This window comes from Ixodes scapularis, unplaced genomic scaffold (assembly GCF_016920785.2).
Source record: "Ixodes scapularis isolate PalLabHiFi unplaced genomic scaffold, ASM1692078v2 PGA_scaffold8__174_contigs__length_109621045, whole genome shotgun sequence".
Classification (NCBI taxonomy): domain Eukaryota; kingdom Metazoa; phylum Arthropoda; class Arachnida; order Ixodida; family Ixodidae; genus Ixodes; species Ixodes scapularis.
The window spans coordinates 52432272-52451966 of NW_024609883.1; the positions used below are offsets into that span (position 1 = coordinate 52432272).

Genomic DNA, 19695 nt, shown 5'->3' on the forward strand with positions numbered 1-19695 from the left:
GATTGGCTCCGATGGCTTGTAGCAACGTCTGCGCTCGGACGTAAGGTGAAACGGCGTATAGACATAGTCATTAACTAACGCCTATTAAACAATACTACACACAAAAAAAAATTTCAAAATTTTTTTTAGTGTTTGTTTTGAAACCTTGGCATCTGGTTCGAACCATTAGCGCTACGTTTAAGTGGAGAATGGGCGTTCGGCAATGTGTAGTTTATTTTTCAGTGAAGAAAACCTTGTAACTTTTTTGAAAGGGCACCTTGCAGAAAAGGGAGCACTGCAGCCCTGACACCTAGAATGTGTTGCAAGTGCACTTGCTCTTGTGGCAGTGGAGTGGGCAGAAGGCGAGGAGGAGAGAACAGGCAGCTGCTGTGGAGCAAAAGGGGAGACACGCGAGAGCAGGGTCAGAGCTGGGCCGGACGTGCAACCCCGAGAGACACGAACTGCGCGTTCCGTTGCCGCTGGAGCAATTTCAGAGACACTACACGGGGGGATGTCGGTGCCATCGAGGCATAAAGTGCGTACCAATTTTCTCATTGCAACATCGCTGCAAAGGGACACACAATACGTTCATTGTTACAGTGTAAACTCGTTATAGCAGACCTTGATGGCGATGGAGAGTTTGATCTGTTGTAAAAGGAGTACGCAGAAAGCAGATATTCTTCTACAAGCTTTGATGTGGATCATGACAGGAGTCTGTTCTAACTAGTGAGACTGACGGAATGTGAATGAATATTGGAAAAGAACTGGTTTCTAGAAACTTTTGAACTTAAAAAAAATAGTGATTTTTTTATAAGCTGTACCGTCAGTCGTCATCACCACGCGCTTTAGGTCGTACGAGGCTTGCAGGGTGCCAAGCCCAATGGAAGCAGTTCTCAAAGTGGACGCCACCGCTACCGAACTAAAGCCGCGTAATGTCCGAAATAATGACTTTTGTCGAGGAGTCTGCCGTAGTTAAATTATGAACTACTTACAAACTCCCTAATATAGTCCATTATATCCGAATGTATGTTATAACAGGATCTGTAATAAGCGAAGTTGGCTGAATTGCATGAATAGCAAGACCAACCAAGCTTCACAAATCGGTATGTTATAACTGAATGTTTGCTGTAATTAGATCTGTTGTAACCAGATTATTCGCATCTCCAGCTTTTTGCTCGCGCTCCTGCGGTGGAAATGGGAAATGGGCTCTAGTGACGGCCCTTCAGTTCTCTTGCTCAGCGGGCACAGTGGAACTGCTCGCGATCATGGCTTGCGAAATGTCATTTCCGAATGCAAACAACTCTTCGCTGTCCCAATGTAGCGCTGAAGCTTGTATGGGATTGTACCTTATTAAAGAGTTTTAGTGTTGCATACAGAAGCAAGCGCTGTCCATGTGCGTTAGAATGGTGTGCTCTACGCTGCACATGTGCGTCGTCACTCCAACCCAAGACCGCACTTTTTGGCTCTGCGCACACGCAGGGGGGAACATTGAATGCTAACGCAAACGCACAGTGCTTGCGGTCACTCGTGTATGCAACGCTAACACTCACTTAGGTTTCACCAGTTTCCAACGCCAACGAATCTGCTGACGAGCAGGCAAGTAGGCGTTCCTTCGAACTGGAAAGGCTGAAATTGGCAAGACGACGACGCGTAAAGAAAACTAATGTTCTAAAAAACTTTTTTTAGGCATTTGGTAGAATTGTTGCCAACTTTGGAAGTTTTGCCGATTGTTGGAAGTTGCGACTTTGATAGCACCACATGCTTTACCCACAATTAACATAATTTTACATGAATTTCTCAGATTAGCTAGAATATTTTGATTGATTTTACACCATTTTTAATTTAGGACTTGTGAATTTAAAATGCTGCAATTGGCACCAGTGATAATTGGCACGCTTTTGATTGGCATACTTGTTTGCACATTTGAAGTTAGATCATAAGCAACAAATTACATTAGAGCTTGAAAAACTACAGATTAAAATATCTTCATTGTACATTTGAGTCGCGTTAATTCATACTCTCTTAATTCAAACTTGAGGATAATTCAAACTAACATGCAGGTCCCATCCTATGCGTGTCTATGGGAGGAAACTCCCGGAAATTCAAACTTTGCTTTATTCAAACAAATTTTCGGTCTCCCTCGAGTTCGGATGAACGAGATTCGACTGTATTATTTATATTAATACATGTTGCGGCAATGTAGGCCCCCATTTAACGCCACAATCACAAAAATATGCCATTTAACCATAATAGTCTTTCCAGAAAGGTCTAATTATGTTTTCTTTTAAGCATATGGAGAGCTCTGACATAGTTATCAAGATTGACAAAAAGTCACGCACTGGATGTAATATAAAGTCCTTTACATCCTGTGTTTCTTTAAAAAAAAATGCACACACCATATTCATCACTCCTGGCAATATTTTGTAAAATTTTGATTGGTTCTGTTATTCTTGTGCTGGGAATAATGTTAAAGCAATAAATCATCTAAACACCTCAAAAATGCATTAAAAGGCCCGCAGTTCGTTCTTTCACAGGACAATTATCTGAGCGGGAAAAGGCAGCGAGGACACACAAATATCAGCGCTGATTTTATCAACAAATACAATATTCTACATGTTACCTATAAGGTGTATGAAAGGCCCTGTCTTCAAAGGGGCACTGAACTTTCCAAAATATTTTGAAGTGCCTTGATCGGACACACATGTCACGAAATAAAGTTTCCGCAAACAACTGCTTTAGCTTGATACTTACACTGTGGGACACATCTTGAGTTATGAAAGAATCCGAAATTAACACCTATACCGAGAAATTAAATCCAAAATAGAGGTTAGTTTCAATTTCGTTCCAGAATTAAAACGTGCCTCCTGGCGTAAATGTTACGCCAGGTTACACTAGACACCGTTTTTGTTTTCAGGAAAAAGAGATGACCTGCACTCATAATACCCTAGCTTCCTCACATAAGCAAGAATAATTTGTGTTGCTAAGTCAGGCCAGCACCCCAGACAGGCTCAGTAACTGTTATACCGGCATGCATCTCCGACCCTCACTACACCCGCCATTTTGGAAAACGAGTGGCGCCACCTACAGTGAAACCCGTTTAGAACGAACCCCCGTACAGCGAATTATTGTCGATATCAAACTCACAAATAATTTCAATAAAAATGCATGTAAAATACACTTTTTATAATGAAGAACACATTGGCTATATCAAACTTTTTCCGCCGGGAAAGCTTGCAAAAACGCCCAAACAATTGTCTTCTAGCCTGTCCCTCCCCCCCCCCCCCTTCAAGAAAAAAAAAAGTAGGAAAGAAAGAAAATTTAGAAAGTTCAAACCGCGAGCGAAATTGGGCGAAGAGGAGCGTTTCAAAAAGGGAGAAAGCTAAAAAAATTTAAAAAATATATATACACTGCTCGCATGCACAGAAAAAAAACAAAAAACTTTTCATCCCAAAGCGGTTGCCCACAAAGAGAAGCGATTCAGAAGGGCAGATAAGCTAAAAAAACAAAATCTGCACGCATGAAAAAAAAAAAAAAAAAAGTTACAATGCGGCGTTACAAGGCGGAGGTGGAGAGATGAGAAAGAAACAGAAACTCTCACCTGACAACGGACGCATCGTGGAAGTTCGTTGTAAATGGTTTTTGCTATATCAAACTGATTGCAGCGTTTCCTGCTGTTCGTTATAAACGGGTTTGACTGTATAGTGAATTGGAGTCGTGAATACTGTACTGCCTTTGCCACGGTAGGGCAGGAAACGGGTGATTTCCTTCTCAATGCAAAATGCTTTTTAGGGTTGGCGTCCCAGTCAAGTGTGCCGCAAGAGGGTTTTAACGAAAAACACGACAACACTGTTTCTCGGCGGGTATTGAACCACCGACCTCTCGCTCATCAGCCCAATGCTCTACCACTGCACTGCCCACGCAAATTGGGGAAGCGTTATTTTGGCCGCTAATGTGTACTCGCGGGGTTGTCGAACATGATGCCTTGGAAGAAGACTGGTTGCCAATGTTTTGATGCTTGCCGCGAGCTTAGAAAGGAGGGGGCAAAACAGATTAATACCTACATGGATATTATCTGTAAAGCTGACTGGCTGAGGATGTGTCGTGAGTTTGTGTCGCATGAACACAAACAGATTGACGTATTTTGAACAGAATTGTCTTAGCCAAGGTTTCCGGTTGGCTTCATTTCGAGCGAGACGACGGCGTGAGCATCAGGTTTTGCGTGACCTTATTTGTGCGCCGGCGTGGCCAGGCTGCAGATGCACTTCACGGTGGCGGTGGACTTCACGGCGTCCAACGGGGACCCCCGGGACCCCAAGTCACTGCATTACATGGACCCCTCACAGCCCAACGCCTACATGATGGCCATCCAGGCTGTCGGGGAGGTCATCCAGGACTACGACTACGACAAGATGTTCCCGGCCCTCGGCTTCGGCGCCCGGCTGCCACCCGACGGGAACGTCTCGCACGAATTTTTTCTGGTGCGTGTCCGTACGTCCGTTTGCACGTGCATTGCTATATCACAGATGAGAGACGTTTGAATGTACTACCTACCCGGCTTAGCCCTTTTATTCGGGCAGCGGCTTGCGCCACCTAGCCTGTGTTTCTAATCTGCTGGTGCTACCAGCCGAGATGATAGACAAAACACTTCGCACATCTGACAGATCAATTATAGGCATTTTCAATGCCTCTGTATGCCCATTCAACACACAGCAATGCAGCTGCAGTAATGGAAGCAAACAAGGCTGTTTACCTAGTCTATTTTGTTGACAACTTTACAGTGGTTCCCAAACAAATTGCCACCAGGAGATGGTTCTTTTGTGGAATTTTTTGTGCTATTCCTGCACCTACCAGTCAAACTACAAGGTGAAGTCTTGAATCTTGATCACAACCCAGCCTGGGGAAGAAATTTTAGGTGCTGTGGTACTTATCCTTGACTAGCTGGAGATAGACCAATATTGGGGTAATTGAGTGGCAGTGTCAAGTGGAGTACGGCACATGTTCACAACATTGTTGTCATCTTTCCAGTAGTGGCAATACAACAGTTCAAGGGACTTTGAAGCGGAAGCCGGAAGTGGGGAATCAAACAACATTCTATCCCACGTGTCTTGCCACAACTTAACATGCTACGTTTGGAGGCGGCTGTGGACTGCAGTGTTTGCTTATTTATTGTGATTTGCTACTTGCGAAGTTTAAGGCTGCTCCGTGTTCATTCTCTGACAAGTGCAGCTAAACAGATTCGTCCGTCGAAGAAGAGATAATCCTCGCCACTTTCCATTTGTACAGCGAAAGGGTCGTCTAACCGGAGGAAAATTGAAGAGCCTGGGAGCGAGGGGAACGTCATAAGCACACCCTTTTTGAAACCTGGCGTGTGTAACCAAAATCTAATTTTAGATTCTTAGGCACCCGTTTCCGGCATGAGCAGTGTCGCCGTCGCTGTACGTTGCATTATGAGACGTTTCCCATAAGACGTCATACGTGACGTCACTAGGGTTGCAAGTGATGTCACGAAGGCCTTCACGTGACCTTCACGAGTGATGTTACTAGGGTCACGAGGGAGAGGTCACGACCCTCACGTCACCTTCACTCGTGAAGGTCACGAGGGAGGAGGGGAGGAGAATGAGAGAGAGAAGGAGGAGGGGCGTACCCCCTGCCCTCCTCAAAAACTGCGCTCTTATTCGGTATTACAGGGAATTGTAAACGTCTTTCATTTTTTTGTGCAGTGCTTTAAAGGGGTAGGGAAACAAAATTCCAGCGCTCATTTTCCAGCTTGAGTGTGTTGCATGTTGCACCCTAACCTCAAAAACACCAGTCTTCCGTTGAAAGGCACAAGAAAACTAATTTTAAAGCTAAATAAACAATCTTTTAATGTGCACCTGGTGGATGCTTGCAGAGCCTATTTGGGAGGTAATCTATAGTCGGTTACAAGTCAAGAAGGTAGGAGAAGCTCCTCCCACAAGTGTGATCCGCCCGTTTCAAATCTCTCCGCAGTCGAAAGAAGAGTTCACTGGAAGCGCTCCTTGTTCCGCTTCAATGGATTCCTACTAGTCTCTGATCCCACTTTTTAAGAAAGGGACCTTTGTATTCATCGGAGAGGGAACCGAGCCCCTGAAAGCAGCCTTTGTATCCATCGGGGGGGAAGCTAATCCCCGAAAGTCGTATTTGTTTCCGTCGGTGGGGGGAACTCTAATCTCCCTCTCGTGGCTTCCACAATGCTAAGTCAAAGTCGAAAGATAAAGCAAATATGCACAGAAAGGCAAGACCCTCCTCGCGCGTTGTCCGCGACGTCACGGAAACGGTGGGACGCTATTGGATGCAAAGGTGGCGGAGGGATATCTGATTCCCTTTGAGGAGCATTTGCCGCTACCTTCTTAACCTGTAACTGACTATAGCAACGTTGAAGAACTTGCAGATTCTTTTGGAGCAGCGTCGCTCTTTGGAATTTCAACATTTTCCTTTTTAGCTTTCCCCCTCAACTCACATGTCGCGCATTGTACCAAATGGTCCAAGAAGACGGAAAGGAAGGACTCCCCTCTTTCTTGGACCCTCGTTTGTGCAACCGGACACAGCCACTCTCCCCCTAGAAGATTAGCCCGTCACTCAAAACTTGAACAAAAATTGCTTTCCCCACCCCGTTCAGCCGTAAGCTGACAGTGTTGTGGAAGCTATGTGCTCCTTGGGCCAGCCACATGGTCGTCACCCCACAGGTACTTCGAACGGCTCAGTTGTAACACATTGACGCTATTGACACCATCACAACGCTGACAACGCCACCAAGGGCAAAGTACATAACCATGAACTTTTCTTTCTGTGTTTGTTTGCGCCGGATATCCCATGACACATCGTGCTCTCCGTTCGCTTCTCTTCGAGCGCTTGCTCGAGTGCACCAATTGGAATGAAAAATATAGCCTGTCGTTCAAAATACAAATGCGCGATTATCATTTACAGTTATTATCCGTCATGCTTGACTCACTTCCAAATGAAATTTGAATATTTCAATTTTTGTTTCCGTGCCCCTTTAAGAATGCAAAGCGTTTATATTCCGATTGCTCGACATCCCTAGTGAAGAAGTCGTCTGGAATTCCCCTAAACGAAGCATTCCCCCGTGCACAGAACGGGCATCCCTCGGACCCGTACTGCGTGGGCATAGAGGGGGTCCTGGAGGCCTACCGGAGGACCCTGCTTTCCGTGCAGCTGTACGGACCCACGAACTTTGCACCCGTCATCAACCACGTGGCAAAGTGAGTTGGATGAATGGATAGATGCTAATGGCTGTACCTTTTATGGCGGGCAGTAGCCTGCGCCACCTGGCCCAGTTTACACCCAGGGTTGTCGCACGTTCACAATCCGTGAAGATCCCTTAAGTTCCTACAGTCGGCGACGGGTTAAAAACTTGGTCGGTGCTCTGCCGCAAGCGCAAGCTTTCTGCCTTTGATAACGCTTCATCGCACATGCAGCCAACTCCCATTGGAAAATAATGAGTGTGTGCCGGAGGTGATGCATTTACTGGGTTATCAACCCAGAGACGAAGGGGCTGTGCCAATTGCGCCATGAGCAAAAGTCTGCCCCGTCTTGTGCCAAGGCGCCAAGAGGTATTAAGTAAAATGTTTTATTATCAAAGAAGGACCCTCAGTCATTATCAGATAGAAACTCATTTAGCAATTCGATCATATTTTTATTTTCGAATGACGTGCCAACAGGTGTCTGTGTTTGCTCCAAAAGGTTGAATGCCGCTTCCATCACTGTTAACCTGTTACTGATTAAGGCCATCATTGCGTTATGATGCAGGTATGGTTCTGCTGTCAAAAGGGATCAATTGTATTTAAGCAGTTAAAAAAAATTGGCAGGGACCTCTATCTCCAAGGTTCTATTTGCAAGACGCAGGTATGGTTCTGCTGTTTAAGGGGATCAACTGTATCCAGACGCTGCAAACATTTGCAGTGACATCTATCTCCAAGGTTCTATGGGCAGTATTTAAGCAGAAATCATTTAGATTTGTTTAGAAGACATTATAGTTTCAAGGGTGAAAAAAAGAAAACAATTTCTTTTATTAATTTGTTGAAGAAAAAAAAACAACCTTCACTCACGGACAGCAAAGAAAGTGGTCTGCAAGTGTAGGTGGGTTCAGAAGCCCGAAGTGGGCACTCGGCATGTCCTTTGCTTAGCTTTTAAACAAGACAAAAGTAGCAGGTGGGCACTTACTGTAGCTTGGGCACATACCCTGTATTTTACAGAGGGTTACGAGGGCTTGCGTCGAGTTAAAGGAGCTTTGCAACGATTTTAACATTGAAGGAATTTGTATCTTCTACTTTTGACATTGTTTATCTTGTCACGAAGGACAGAAAACACATCTTCCTCCGAAATGTTGTGATTCTTCCGCTTGGTCGTGAAGCGAAAATGAGAATATTTCCCGACCTGTAGCCACGAGCGGCGGCCACGAGAACCACGTGGCGTGACGTCAATGGGGGACTTGTAAAAAGATAGCAAGTTGTGCAAATACCTGCTCGATAAAAAGTAATTTCTCTATAAATCTTGTCGTTCCAACATAGATATATATGCGTCAAAAACCTGGTATCATCAACAAAATTTTTATTTTACGGAGTTTTAGTGGCGCCATCTATCTGAGGTCAACAAAACCATCAGCACTATCTGCTACCACAAACAGCCGCTAGAGGGGGACGGGCAGAGCCGGACGTGGGTGGCCGGTCCCGGACATTGGCACTTTCTTCCTTTTGCCATGTTGATTGCTCTGCGCAAGCACATGGTCACGTGGTCGCAAGTGGATGAGTTCTCGCTGCTCACTGATGGCTCTAGAGAGAGAGCTTCACCGGAACTGCGCGCATCGCCCTTTCACGTCACAGCGCACGTGACTCGGAAGATGGTGAGGAAGTTGAGAGGTGCCGAAAACCTCAATCTTTGTCAATTTTTAAAATAAAAACTAGGATATGCAGGCAAAACCATTTTTTTTTTCTTTACTTCAGAAAGGTCGAGACGCCAGCTCTCATATTATTTAAGCAAAGCACTGAAATTGTTGCACAGCTCCTTTAAGATAGGATTGCAAGTAACCGGGAGTTCCCATGAAGCGTAGCCTTCGATTCTAGGAATAGCTTAGCACGTGCCATACAGAGCACGGACAGTCCCAGTGCCTGTCTGTCGTGTAACTTGACCCGATGTAGTCGGACGTGGCCAAACGCAACTGCGTCGACAGACCTTTCTAGAATATCCCATGATCCTCTCGTTGGCCCCTTATCGCCCTGCACGGGGCGGGGCATTGTGGGCCGATGGGGCGTACGTTCGGGCCGGCTTTCACGTCCTGGAAACAGCTCAATTCCTTTTCTCTTACCACTGCGAGTTCACAACTCAAAGAAAGCAGAGCGAACGCATCGCAAAGCCGACACATACCCTGTTTTGTCGTCCTGCCTTCTTTGCACTCCGAGATCTCAAAACGCCAAACCGGCGTGAACCGCTCCTTCCGTTCATAGGAATGGGCCTTCACGCACCGCGCATTGGATTGCCGTAGTGCACGGGTTTTCAAACAAAGTTCCTCCGGAGCAGTGGTTCTGACCTTCAATGTTGCGGGAACCCCTTTTGGATCGGCAGAAACGATGGGGGTCCCCGTCCACCAGTGGGAAAGGGGAGGGGGGTAATGGTTGATTGTACAATTACAATGACAAAAGGGTAAATGAAGAAAACTAAATGCATCCAAACCAACTTTGAAGCTCTGAAATGGAGAATAGTCAGTTGTACTCACTCGGCACACATGGTTTGGTCTATTTAGAGTTAAGGGGAGACACTACCCAGAAAAATAAATTTCTGCAAAAAAGCTTGATTTTGAAAAATGGCATATTTACATCCACCAACATCTAGATAGTATTCCCAGAAAGTTTAATTAGTTTACACCACATAGATGTTTTTTATAAATTATTTTCTGTCCACCGAATCTAAAGAAAAGGTAGGATTTGGAGCACTTTGAACGCCTTTTTCTCCGTTCCATTTTTGGGGATAAATTCCATTTTAGTCAATCTATCGTTTGGTAATGGCAATACAGGGAAAGCTCGTTCTTCACTTTTCCTGACTGAAATTTAATAAGGAATATGGCTATGGAATTTTTTTGTCACTTTATGGATGTCTTTTATAAAAAATGTTAACGTTTTGTCGAAGACACAGAAGACCAAAAAGTTGACCAATTGTGCAGAAGAGAAAATTGATGGAAATAAATGACTTTTTTACAAACAAAACTTTCCATAGCCACACCCCCGAGGCGTTCTACTACATATCTAGCGAATAAAAATCTTGAATATTGTGATAGTTTTCCAACGATAGATTAACTAAACAATGTAGGTGTGTTGCTGATAGAAGCTGCTCTAATTTCCTTCCTATTTAACCAACAGCTGAAATTTTGTTATGCACCATCTAGCATGGCCACCAGCTTATCCTGTAAATTTCATTAATTTTAAGCCAAAGGTTCTAAAGTTGACCCTCTCTCCCAAGCACCCCTTAAAAGAAAACCAGCATCGATAGACCTTTTGCAAAATTACCAAAGCATCAAAGAGTATGCTGCAGGCACGTAGCCAGGGGGGGGCCCAGGCCCCCCCCCCCCCCCAAAATCTTCCATTTTGCTGGGACCTTCTCTCCCCCCTCCCCCTCATACAGCATTTCGTCATGGACGCCCCCCCCCCCCTTCCCCCCCCCAAAAAACAAAATCCTGGCTACAAGCCTGGTATGCTGGAAACGTAGGTATGCGTGCTGCATGCGCTCGCTTTCCCTAAACAAAAGAATCAAAGTAAATAACCAAAAGAAAGTGCTTGTGCAACGCTCGTACGAGGTGCATTTGTTTTAGATTTTTGCTTTCAAACAGTGATAGCTGCACATACTGTAGCACACACAGCATGTGTACCTATGTTCCCGGCATTCTCTTTGATGCTTGCGTAATTCGGCAAAATGTCCATTGAAAACAAGTGTTATTACCTGTCTTGATTGATGGTCGAAAACTTCGGGACCCGAAGCAGGCCTCCAGGGACGCCAAGATGTCTGCGCACCACGATTTGAGAACCACTTCCCCAAAGGTTCCCCAGAGGCCCACTTTCCCAGAGAGAACCACTTCCCCAGAGACCATCCCAGCCTGTAATTAAAGCGTCTTCCCAGTTTAGGCACTATCTTTGTAGATCTGAGCCACCTGTAGATACATAACTTCCCTATTATGTGTAATATTGTTTACAAGGTCTGCAGGCTTCTACGTTGCCTCGTAGCATCAACGTCGAGACCGAAAAGGGTTCCTCGGGATCACAGAGTTTGAGAACTCCCGCGGCATGGCACGTCAAAAATATGACGGGAGGGGCTGCATATTTTAGTCTATTTGCTAAATGATCCCTTCCCCTGTTGGTGAAGGGTCAGCTCTAACTTACCAAAATGAACCAAGGGACGGAACAGGACGAAACGACGAAACACGTGTGTTGTCCTGTTCTGTCGTTTCTTCGTTTTTTTCTGTAAGTTCAAGCTGACCCTTCACCAAAAATTGATGGCAAATTGTTAGGCAACTGTGTTGCACATGCACATGAAACATTCTAGCATCACAATCATTCAGCGATACTCCGAGTTTCCAGACGCCCACATCCACAGCACTCTTTATCAGGTGGTTTAAATAATGCGTGCGATGTGTACACTGTATAGTTTTCTTTAGAATGAAGCAATACTACCGCTTATCAGGCTGATAAACCTGGCAGTCTTCCAGGGCCTTTCAAATGCCCGAGCCCCTCTCCCTCAGTGCGCACAGGTGGTGGCGCTCTTCCTTGCCTACCCCTCTGGTCACACGGCGTTTCCGTTAACCAATCGGCATCGAACCTCTCACTTCTCTCTAACCTGTTGAGCCTCGCGGCCACGTTGACATTCCCCGTTAATACGTACCATCCAGCTCAATTGAAGTCCGAGGCCCTTCTCCCGCAGGTTTGCGAGAACGTACCGGGACGGCACCAGCTACTTTGTGCTGCTGATCATCACGGACGGGGTGATCAGCGACATGCCCCAGACGATGGAGGCCATTGTCCAGGCCTCCTCCCTGCCCATGTCCATCATCATCGTGGGTGTCGGCAACGCCGACTTCTCGGGTGAGAGGGCGTCTCGTATTTCGAAGGGAAAATCCGGGGTTAACCACAAACTGGATGGCAAACATTTAGCTCAAAACATATGACCTTCATTTTTAATAAAGCGTCACTAGCAGTCTTGGTCCGCCTGTGCTATGGTGCCTGTAGACCGCTCCACCAAGGGCTCCCTCGCCAGCACCGTTTTGTTCGACCGCAGCGTGATCCACGGGATCTGTGCATTTCAATGGATTTCTTGGGGATAGAAGAGGGAAAGGGCACGCGCCATTCTCGTCGTTTGGGCACGTGTTCCAGAGGCCCAGCCTGTGCCACGTGGTCGGGCCACACTTGCCCGCTCGCAGCTTGCAAGACGCCGAAGTGTCGTCGAAGTTAAGGAGACCGCGCTGGATGTGGGATAACCGAAAAACCTCCCCGCCTTTCTCGTCCCATCGGTAACCGCGGAGGACGTCTCTGAACGGTGCGTTTAGTGTCCCGTACCATCGGTGCACCGGGAGTGGCCCCACAGTAGCAACAAAGAACGTCGCAGAAACTGGCCCGTCACGCCACTGGACTTTGCAATCCTCACGGTTGGTCACGGAAGTGCCAGCGAATGGTAGGAGCTAACACGAGCATTGCCGTTGTTGCAGCGTCCCAACTCGCGGCTGCCGGAGTTTTTGTGGATTGTAAGGCCGAAGGGCGACGTAGAGCAGAACAAGCATCTGCTGCATCCGCCTCCACCACCGTGTCGCCGCCGGAATCGCGGCAGTCGATGCCACGACGCGAGCAAGACAGCATTGGGCAGAAACGGAGGGACTGCGAGCAAGGGTGCGGTGAACGCGCTGGTCGATGATGCGTTTCGGGCGCCATGCCGGTAGCGCCAACGTCGACCTCTCCGCTCGGCTGTTCCAAGGCAGCCCAAATGCGTGGCTGTAGACCTTTCCGGCGGCAGTCTCGAATGAAGCGATTTGTGGCTCGCGTTTCCGGTTTCGAGGGTGTGTCGGGCAAGTATGTCGGCATTGCCCGACAGCGCTGGGCCGTGGGTTTTCTCCTCGCAACTGGCTGTGGCAGCCTGCATAGACGCAATTCCGGACACTGGTGGCTGTTAAGTTGCTGCACTTCATTAATGCAAAAGCATTAACTGTCTCGTGGTGCGAACCGGCGTTATCCGTTTGTTGTGTTCGTGCCGACAACAGCTACACCACCAAATAATAGCTGGGTTTTATTTGGTGACGGCCATCAGCGACTGCTTGTCCTGCTGTCGCTTGAAAGTCCCTTCACGCGCTCTCTGCTCGTGCATACGCTCATCGTCGTTGTGCGCCAGTTCAGTCGCGATCGATTATGACGCTGTTCTATAGCAGAGGTAATTGCGGCACCTAAATTTCCATTCGCTGAGCAAAACGACGTTTAAGTTTCGATTGTAGCAGCAAAAAACAGCACCTAAATTCTCCCTAGCGAAACAAGACCTAAATTCCCATTGGCAGTGATGTCAATTTACGTTATCTGGCTCCATAGCAATGGCATCATCGTTGCTAAGGAGCCACCCAAACTGCTGGCAACAGATCGGGAGGGGGACGCGTGTATGCGCTGTCTTGACGTTAGGCCTATCATTACGATTTGAGGTCTAATATCGTCAACCGGTATGCACTGGCCTGATGTTAGGCCTAACGTAACACCTAATGTTACGCTTTGGGGTTAAACGTCGTCAACCGGTACCCGCAGCTAAGGCGATGATAATGATCAGAGGACACATGATTTCAGCATATATCCCGCCGACAGGACAAGAACGCCAGGCAGGGCGTCTGCTTTAGATGCCTGGCCTCGTTGCCTCCCGCCGTGGTTGGAATGTGCGTGCATGCGTGCTTGAGGTTTGGAACGTGCCGAACGCTTATCGAGGGTAGGAAACTTGCGCCGGAGGCAGGACAACCGAAAGATCTCCCTGCCTTTCTAATATTGTCGGCGAGTACACTCTATCGCAGGTTAAGGACATCGGGACAAGCCCCTCCCACAATGTTCTCTGCTCGCCATGATTGGCGGCTCCCTCTTTTCTCTCCTGCATTTACTCTGCTAAAGTGGCAAGAGTGGAGGGCTTTGTGGGAGTAGTTTCTTCCTGTATTCTAAACCTGCAACATACTATACAGATAGAAATTGAAGGCGAGGAGATGAGAATGCGCGGAGACGTCGGCTCACCGAGCTCCAGTTGAAATGATTAGTGGGTGGATGCAAAGCTAGCTGCCTTTGTGTCCCCTCACGAACCGAACGCGAACGCCGGCATTTGGTGTCGTAACGTGTCCAAACATTGGGTACAGACGAAGACCTATGTGTCTATCCAACCAGAGACCTAATCATTCCAACTAGAGCCGGGTGTTCCGACGGCCTCATGGTCTTGTCTCCTCCTGTCCCTCAGTTTTTATCCGTACAGAGATGGTGCACCTCTCCTTCCGTATTTGTCGCACGAACCCCAAGCACCCCCTCTCGCAGCCATGGACGTCCTGGACGGAGACGTGGTGCGCGTCAGCTCACGGGGCCGCCAGGCGGAGCGGGACATTGTGCAGTTCGTGCCCTTCCACAAGTTCCTGCAAGGGGGCCCCTGGGAGCGGAACCAGATGCGCCTCGCCAAGGAAGTGCTCGCCGAGATCCCCGACCAGGTCACCGGCTACATGCTCAAGAACCACGTCAAGCCCGGGGGCGGCGCCCCGCCTCCGGGACACTCCCCACAGACCCCAGACGCCCCCGCGGGCCCCTCCTGAGGCACGCACCCCGCGGGGGGCCGTCTCCGCGGGGTGCTGACGCCCCTTGGGTGACGAGGCCGCGGCGCCGGATCTTCTGCGGCTGCTATCAGAGTCCAGATATCGGACACGAGCACCTCATTGGCGTCCAGCCGGGACTCCGCTCCAATCGCCGATCAAACACGAGTTGAAGCCAAACGCCGACGTAGCACTCGCGACCAATGTGCGTCCCGCACTCGCCTCCGGCAGGGGACGTAGAGGATCCGAGCGGCCTCGTCGTCTAGGGGGCGTCGGCGTTGCGGCGCAGACACCCCTTACCCTCGCCCCTCACCCTAACCCCCCCACCGTTGCTCATGCGCTAGGCCTAATCTTGTCGCTCACCGACTCTTAGCTCCGGTCGTCGGGAAGGAAAAAAGGAAGCCTCCCTTAGAAATGCGTCGCCCTCGCCTCGTCGCCTCTGTCTGCCGACCTTGGTGCGCCCCTCCGACGCCTCCAGCACGTCCGGGGAGCAGAACGTTGCCAAAAAAGAAGTATTAACACCGTCGTTACCTTACCTCGGGGTTCCCGGGATTGCAGACCCCTCACCCCTTCCCTCAGCCACACCGAACTTCGAATGACGGCCGAGCGCCTACTGCACCGGCTGAAAACGTGGCGCTCAGGTGAGAGTGGGCTCGATGCGAGGCTCAATCGCGCTTGGAAGCGAACCAGAGTTTGTGGACGTGCGGGACACAGAAGTGCAAGCGATCGAGAACCCTCCACCTCACCCGACAGAAAGGACGAAGTCGGCACCTCTTTCTCTGTTGCGTTGCGCAATGGCTTTTGCTCAAACTTACAATCTCGCCGAACGTTTCCGACTATGGTTGTGCCTACGACGACTTTTGCGTTCCGTCCTTTCTTCCTCCTCGTCCCGTTCACTTTTGATCCTCGCCGTCGGGACGCGTCGAAGACGATCGCCACCAGGCGTTACAGACGCTGCACCGTAAAGCGCTGCAGGCATCGGACAGTCGCCGAAGCCGGCAGACGGGGCACGGTCTATGACGGGGTCGCGTTGGGAGCCTCTGACGGAGCATTGTGCCAAAGGGAAGGAAACCGTCGATCAAAAATAAACTCGCGCACAGATGCGGATGTCTACCCCAACCTCCCCCCACCCGTAGCTCGCAGGAGAAGCAAACTAGCAGAACACGGTAGCAACAGCGCAGTCTTTCAGGTTAGGCGTCTCCCATCGTCGGTGTGTTGTCGTAGTACGCAGAAGCAAAAAAAATAATAAAGTGACACGAGATCCAAACACGTAAACTCCCCCTTCGAGTCTCGAAATCTAGCCTTCTTATGCAAGCTCCGCCCCCCTAGGTTTCCTCCGACCCCTTCTGTTCCCATCTGCCAGCCAATCACGTGTGATATTTTTGGTGTCGCCGCGTCGTCGCGGTTGCAAATGAACAACGAACGAGGCCAGCCGGTTGCGCACCCTCCCCGTTCACCCGTTTCACCCTCGCGGTGCGTCCGGCCCGTTGCCGTCACCGCGGCAACTCCGCAATAACGGGCGCACCCCCCTCCCCCGCGTAATCCTGTCTCGCTTTCCGACCGTTTGTTGCTCTTGCGTTGTTGTCGGTTGGTTGTTGTTGTGTGTGTCAAGAAGGAATACCTGTGGGCCCTTTGTCCACACTGTTTGTTACATCCGGAAGGGGGAGGGATAGCTCTGCCTGCACCTCCTCCCCCTCTCCACGTTTGTTTGTTGCAAGCTTCGCGATTATTTTTGTATTGGGCCGGCTGGCGGCAGCAGCAGCAATCCAAAGGGCACCGAGATCAACAATAATATTACAAATGATGATATAACAATAATGACGATGACAATAAAATCCACGAGTGGTTTTGCAATACGACGGGCGTCTTTATTTACACCAGTTATTGCACCGGACGGCGCTTCGGGGCGGTTCTGGGCGTAGCCGTCTGCTTTTTGTCCTTTTAGTGCACTGCAGAGTCATGGGCATTTTAGAAGACGCATTCAATGGGTGCTCGGACTGGCTCTGTGAGCTGCCTTAAAAATATCTCCGGACTGGTTTGTGAACTGGACGGAGGAGAAATCTTGCTTTAGGGCAGGCCGAGTTGCCTTTCGAAAAGACACCATTCACGTCTGAAGACTGCCTGCTTTGCGTTTGGCTCTGGAGCCAACTTGGTAGTTCGACGTGCGCACTGAAAGTTGGCTCCTGCGACTCCTTTGTAGTAGGCATTTCTCAAGTCTACGCCCACACCAACTTCAGAGGAAATTTCCTGGTCTAGTCTGCAGACCACATTGAACGTGGCTCTTGAGACTGTTCTTAAGTCCTGCTCGTGCAACTATTTGGTACTGTGACCTGAAACTAACTGTGAAGATGGCCCTCTGGCCGACTCTGCAATCTGTTGAGAACACTCTGGAAGCTGCTTAGTAGCTGGATCTGAAGTTTGCTCCGAAAAGTTGGAAGTTGGCTCTGAAGTCAGCTCTGGAAGCTGCTTTGTAGCCGAGTTTGAAGATGGCTCTGTAGACAAGTTCACAGCCTCATCTGTGGACTGTTCGAAAGTCGGCCCTAGAAGCTCAGTCTGCTCAGAAGTAGCAAAAGTGTGCTCTGCAGGCTCTTTTGAAATCTGGTCTGAAGTTGGCTCCCAACCCTTGGAAGTTGCCTCTGTAGACATTTTTGCAGCCTCATCTGTAGACTGTTCAGAAGTTATCTCTAGAAACTGAGTCTGCTCCGAAGCTGCAGAAGTTCGTTGTGGACACTTGGAAGTTGATTCACTAGACATTTTCGTAGCCTCATTTGAGGACTGTTCAGAAGTCGTCTCTAGAAGCCAAGTCTGCTCCGAGTACTCTGGAAGTGTCACTGCAGACTGTTCTAAAGCCAGTTTCGACGTTGGCTCTGTAGTCAATTTAGTCACTTCATCTGTAGATTGTTCATAAGTCGGCTCTAGAAGCCGAGTCTGCTCTGAGCGCTCTGAGAGTGTCTCTGCACACTGTTCTAAAGCCAGTTTCGACGTTGGCTCCGTAGTCAATTTAGTTACTTCATCTGTAGATAGTTCATAAGTCGGCTCTAGAGGCCGAGTCTGCTCGGAAGTTATAGAAATTGGCTCTGGAGACTGTTCTGAAGCCAGGCTTGATGTCGATTCTGAACATTCTGAAGTTAGCTGCTTTAGGGCTGGCTTTGGAGACTGCTCTATAGCAAGCTCTAAAGTCTGCTCTTGAGGCAGCTTTGTAGTTTGATCAGGAGACTGCTGCGGAGGAAGTGGTGCAGTCTGCCCGACCGGCTCTTGAAGGGATTCTGGTTGCTTCAGAAGAGGCTTGCCAGGGACCTGCCCCACAAAGAAGTTGTTCTGCACCACATAGTGAACACACTGCAACACAATGTTGCGCTCGTGGCGTATCTCGGGTGCGAGCAGCCTCTGCAGCAGCGTCGGCCTGCGTGGCGGCACCGGATTGGGGTGCGCCTGCATGCCTCGACGCTGCCTCTTTGGGCCATGGTTTGAAGCGGTCGGCATCTTAGCCGGTCCATTTGTCCGGGCCTCCGAAGGAACTGCGACGGATGTACTTTCGGTGGTTGCGGCACCTCCAAACGTAGTTGCAGGGGCTGCCACAGGTGTCGCCGGGAGACAAGCTGGAACCGGATTGCAGGGTGGAGCAGCGGGTACAGGAGTTGCGGTGGCTATTGGAGTCTCCGTAACAAGTCGCTTTGCCGCTGGTTCCCCATCATCGGAATCGCTATCGTAGCAGGTCATCAAAGAGCCTAGGGCGCCACCGACCGCCGGTGTCACCACTTCTGTAGGTCTAACCTCGGCGTCCGACTCCGAGTCGGTAATCCGTAACTTGTCCTCTTCCATTTCGACCGGCTCCGTCTTCACCCGAGTCTCGGCCGCTCCCACGCCGCGAAACGGACTAAGCAGCGGCGGCGGCGTCGCTTCCGCAACCGCCGTCGGTTCGACGACGACGCGTGGCGCTACAACCGCGCTCTGGTTCGGCCGCGCCTCGGCGGCCCTTTCGCGCTGCGACCTCCGCTGCTGCCTCTTCCGCTTGGGTCGGCGGGCCGGAAAGCGTTTCTCCGGCCCGTGTCCCAGCATTTCCCTTCTGTCCCGGAGTTCGGCCTCAACCGCTTTCTTGGCCTCGATGTTGCGGAGTGTCGGGTAGCGGAGCCGACGCTGTCGTCTCCACTCTGCCGCGTCTTCTTCGGTGGCCGCGCCGCATCGCCGAATCAACTCGGTGTCGTGCTGGAGTTTGACGTGAAGAGAGACGAGCTGTGGGCAAGCCTGGAACGCACACCCGTCGCGATCGCACGGCACGTGCTCCGAGATGTGGCCGGTGAGCTCGGCGCCGTCGGCGAAGCCGATCTCGCACGCGTCGCAGTAAAAATCTGTCTTGAAGGCGACCCGCCTGCCTTTGACGTCGCCGTTATTGCGGTTGTTCGCTTTTCTCGATTCGCGGAGGAGCTTTCCGATGTGGCATCGCTGTCGCTTGAAGGCTTCCCAATCTTCCGGCGATCCGGACGCACGGGCGGCGGCGTAGAGTCGGTTTTTCTTGGCTATTTCTGCCGGGATGTCGGCGGGTTGTTCGGTGTGGGCCTTGTTCGTGGTCGTAGTGCGAGACGAGTCGAGGTACGGTGCTTTGAGCGACACCGGCGCTGCGTAACAGGAAGGGTAAACTTGGTCTTCCGTCGGGACTGGCCGGAACGGATTGTCCAACAACGGCCGAGAGGGCCGTTGTACGACGGACATCGCGCCTGCTACACTGGCCTTCTGCACTCGACGCAGGCAAATGGAATGGAAGCGTCTTTCTGTCTGGTAGAGTTGAGGACCGCAAATTACAAACAGCACGTGTACGAGAGAGCGTCAACCACAAACACGAGAAGCACACCACTGTGAAGCACGCATTTCGGAAGTAGTTTCGGCGCCCCGATCAACGC

The 19695-nt window shown here is 49.7% G+C and overlaps 2 protein-coding genes across 2 annotated transcripts in view; one reads left to right on the forward strand and one right to left on the reverse strand.

The window, feature by feature from the left end:
• The window catches only part of LOC8039069 (copine-8), a 47666-nt gene extending 31013 nt beyond the window's left edge, over window positions 1–16653 (forward strand). The window contains exons 13-16 of the mRNA XM_040208587.3: window positions 4229–4457; window positions 7090–7217; window positions 11920–12080; window positions 14532–16653. Of these exons, the coding sequence (XP_040064521.1) occupies window positions 4229–4457; window positions 7090–7217; window positions 11920–12080; window positions 14532–14800 (787 nt within the window). The 3' untranslated portion in view covers window positions 14801–16653. The remainder of the gene's footprint in view (window positions 1–4228; window positions 4458–7089; window positions 7218–11919; window positions 12081–14531) is intronic.
• LOC8039068 (mucin-5AC) lies at window positions 16641–19687 on the reverse strand. The gene has a single exon (XM_029990933.3). The coding sequence runs from the start codon at window positions 19505–19507 to the stop codon at window positions 17111–17113; it is 2397 nt and encodes a 798-aa protein (XP_029846793.2). The 5' UTR covers window positions 19508–19687; the 3' UTR covers window positions 16641–17110.
• Between the last annotated feature and the right edge of the window lie 8 nt (window positions 19688–19695).

What these genes read in the sequence shown, in the direction of transcription:
- LOC8039068 (XM_029990933.3), bottom strand. Translation starts at nt 19,507, where the DNA reads ATGTCCGTCGTACAACGGCCCTCTCGGCCGTTGTTGGACAATCCGTTC.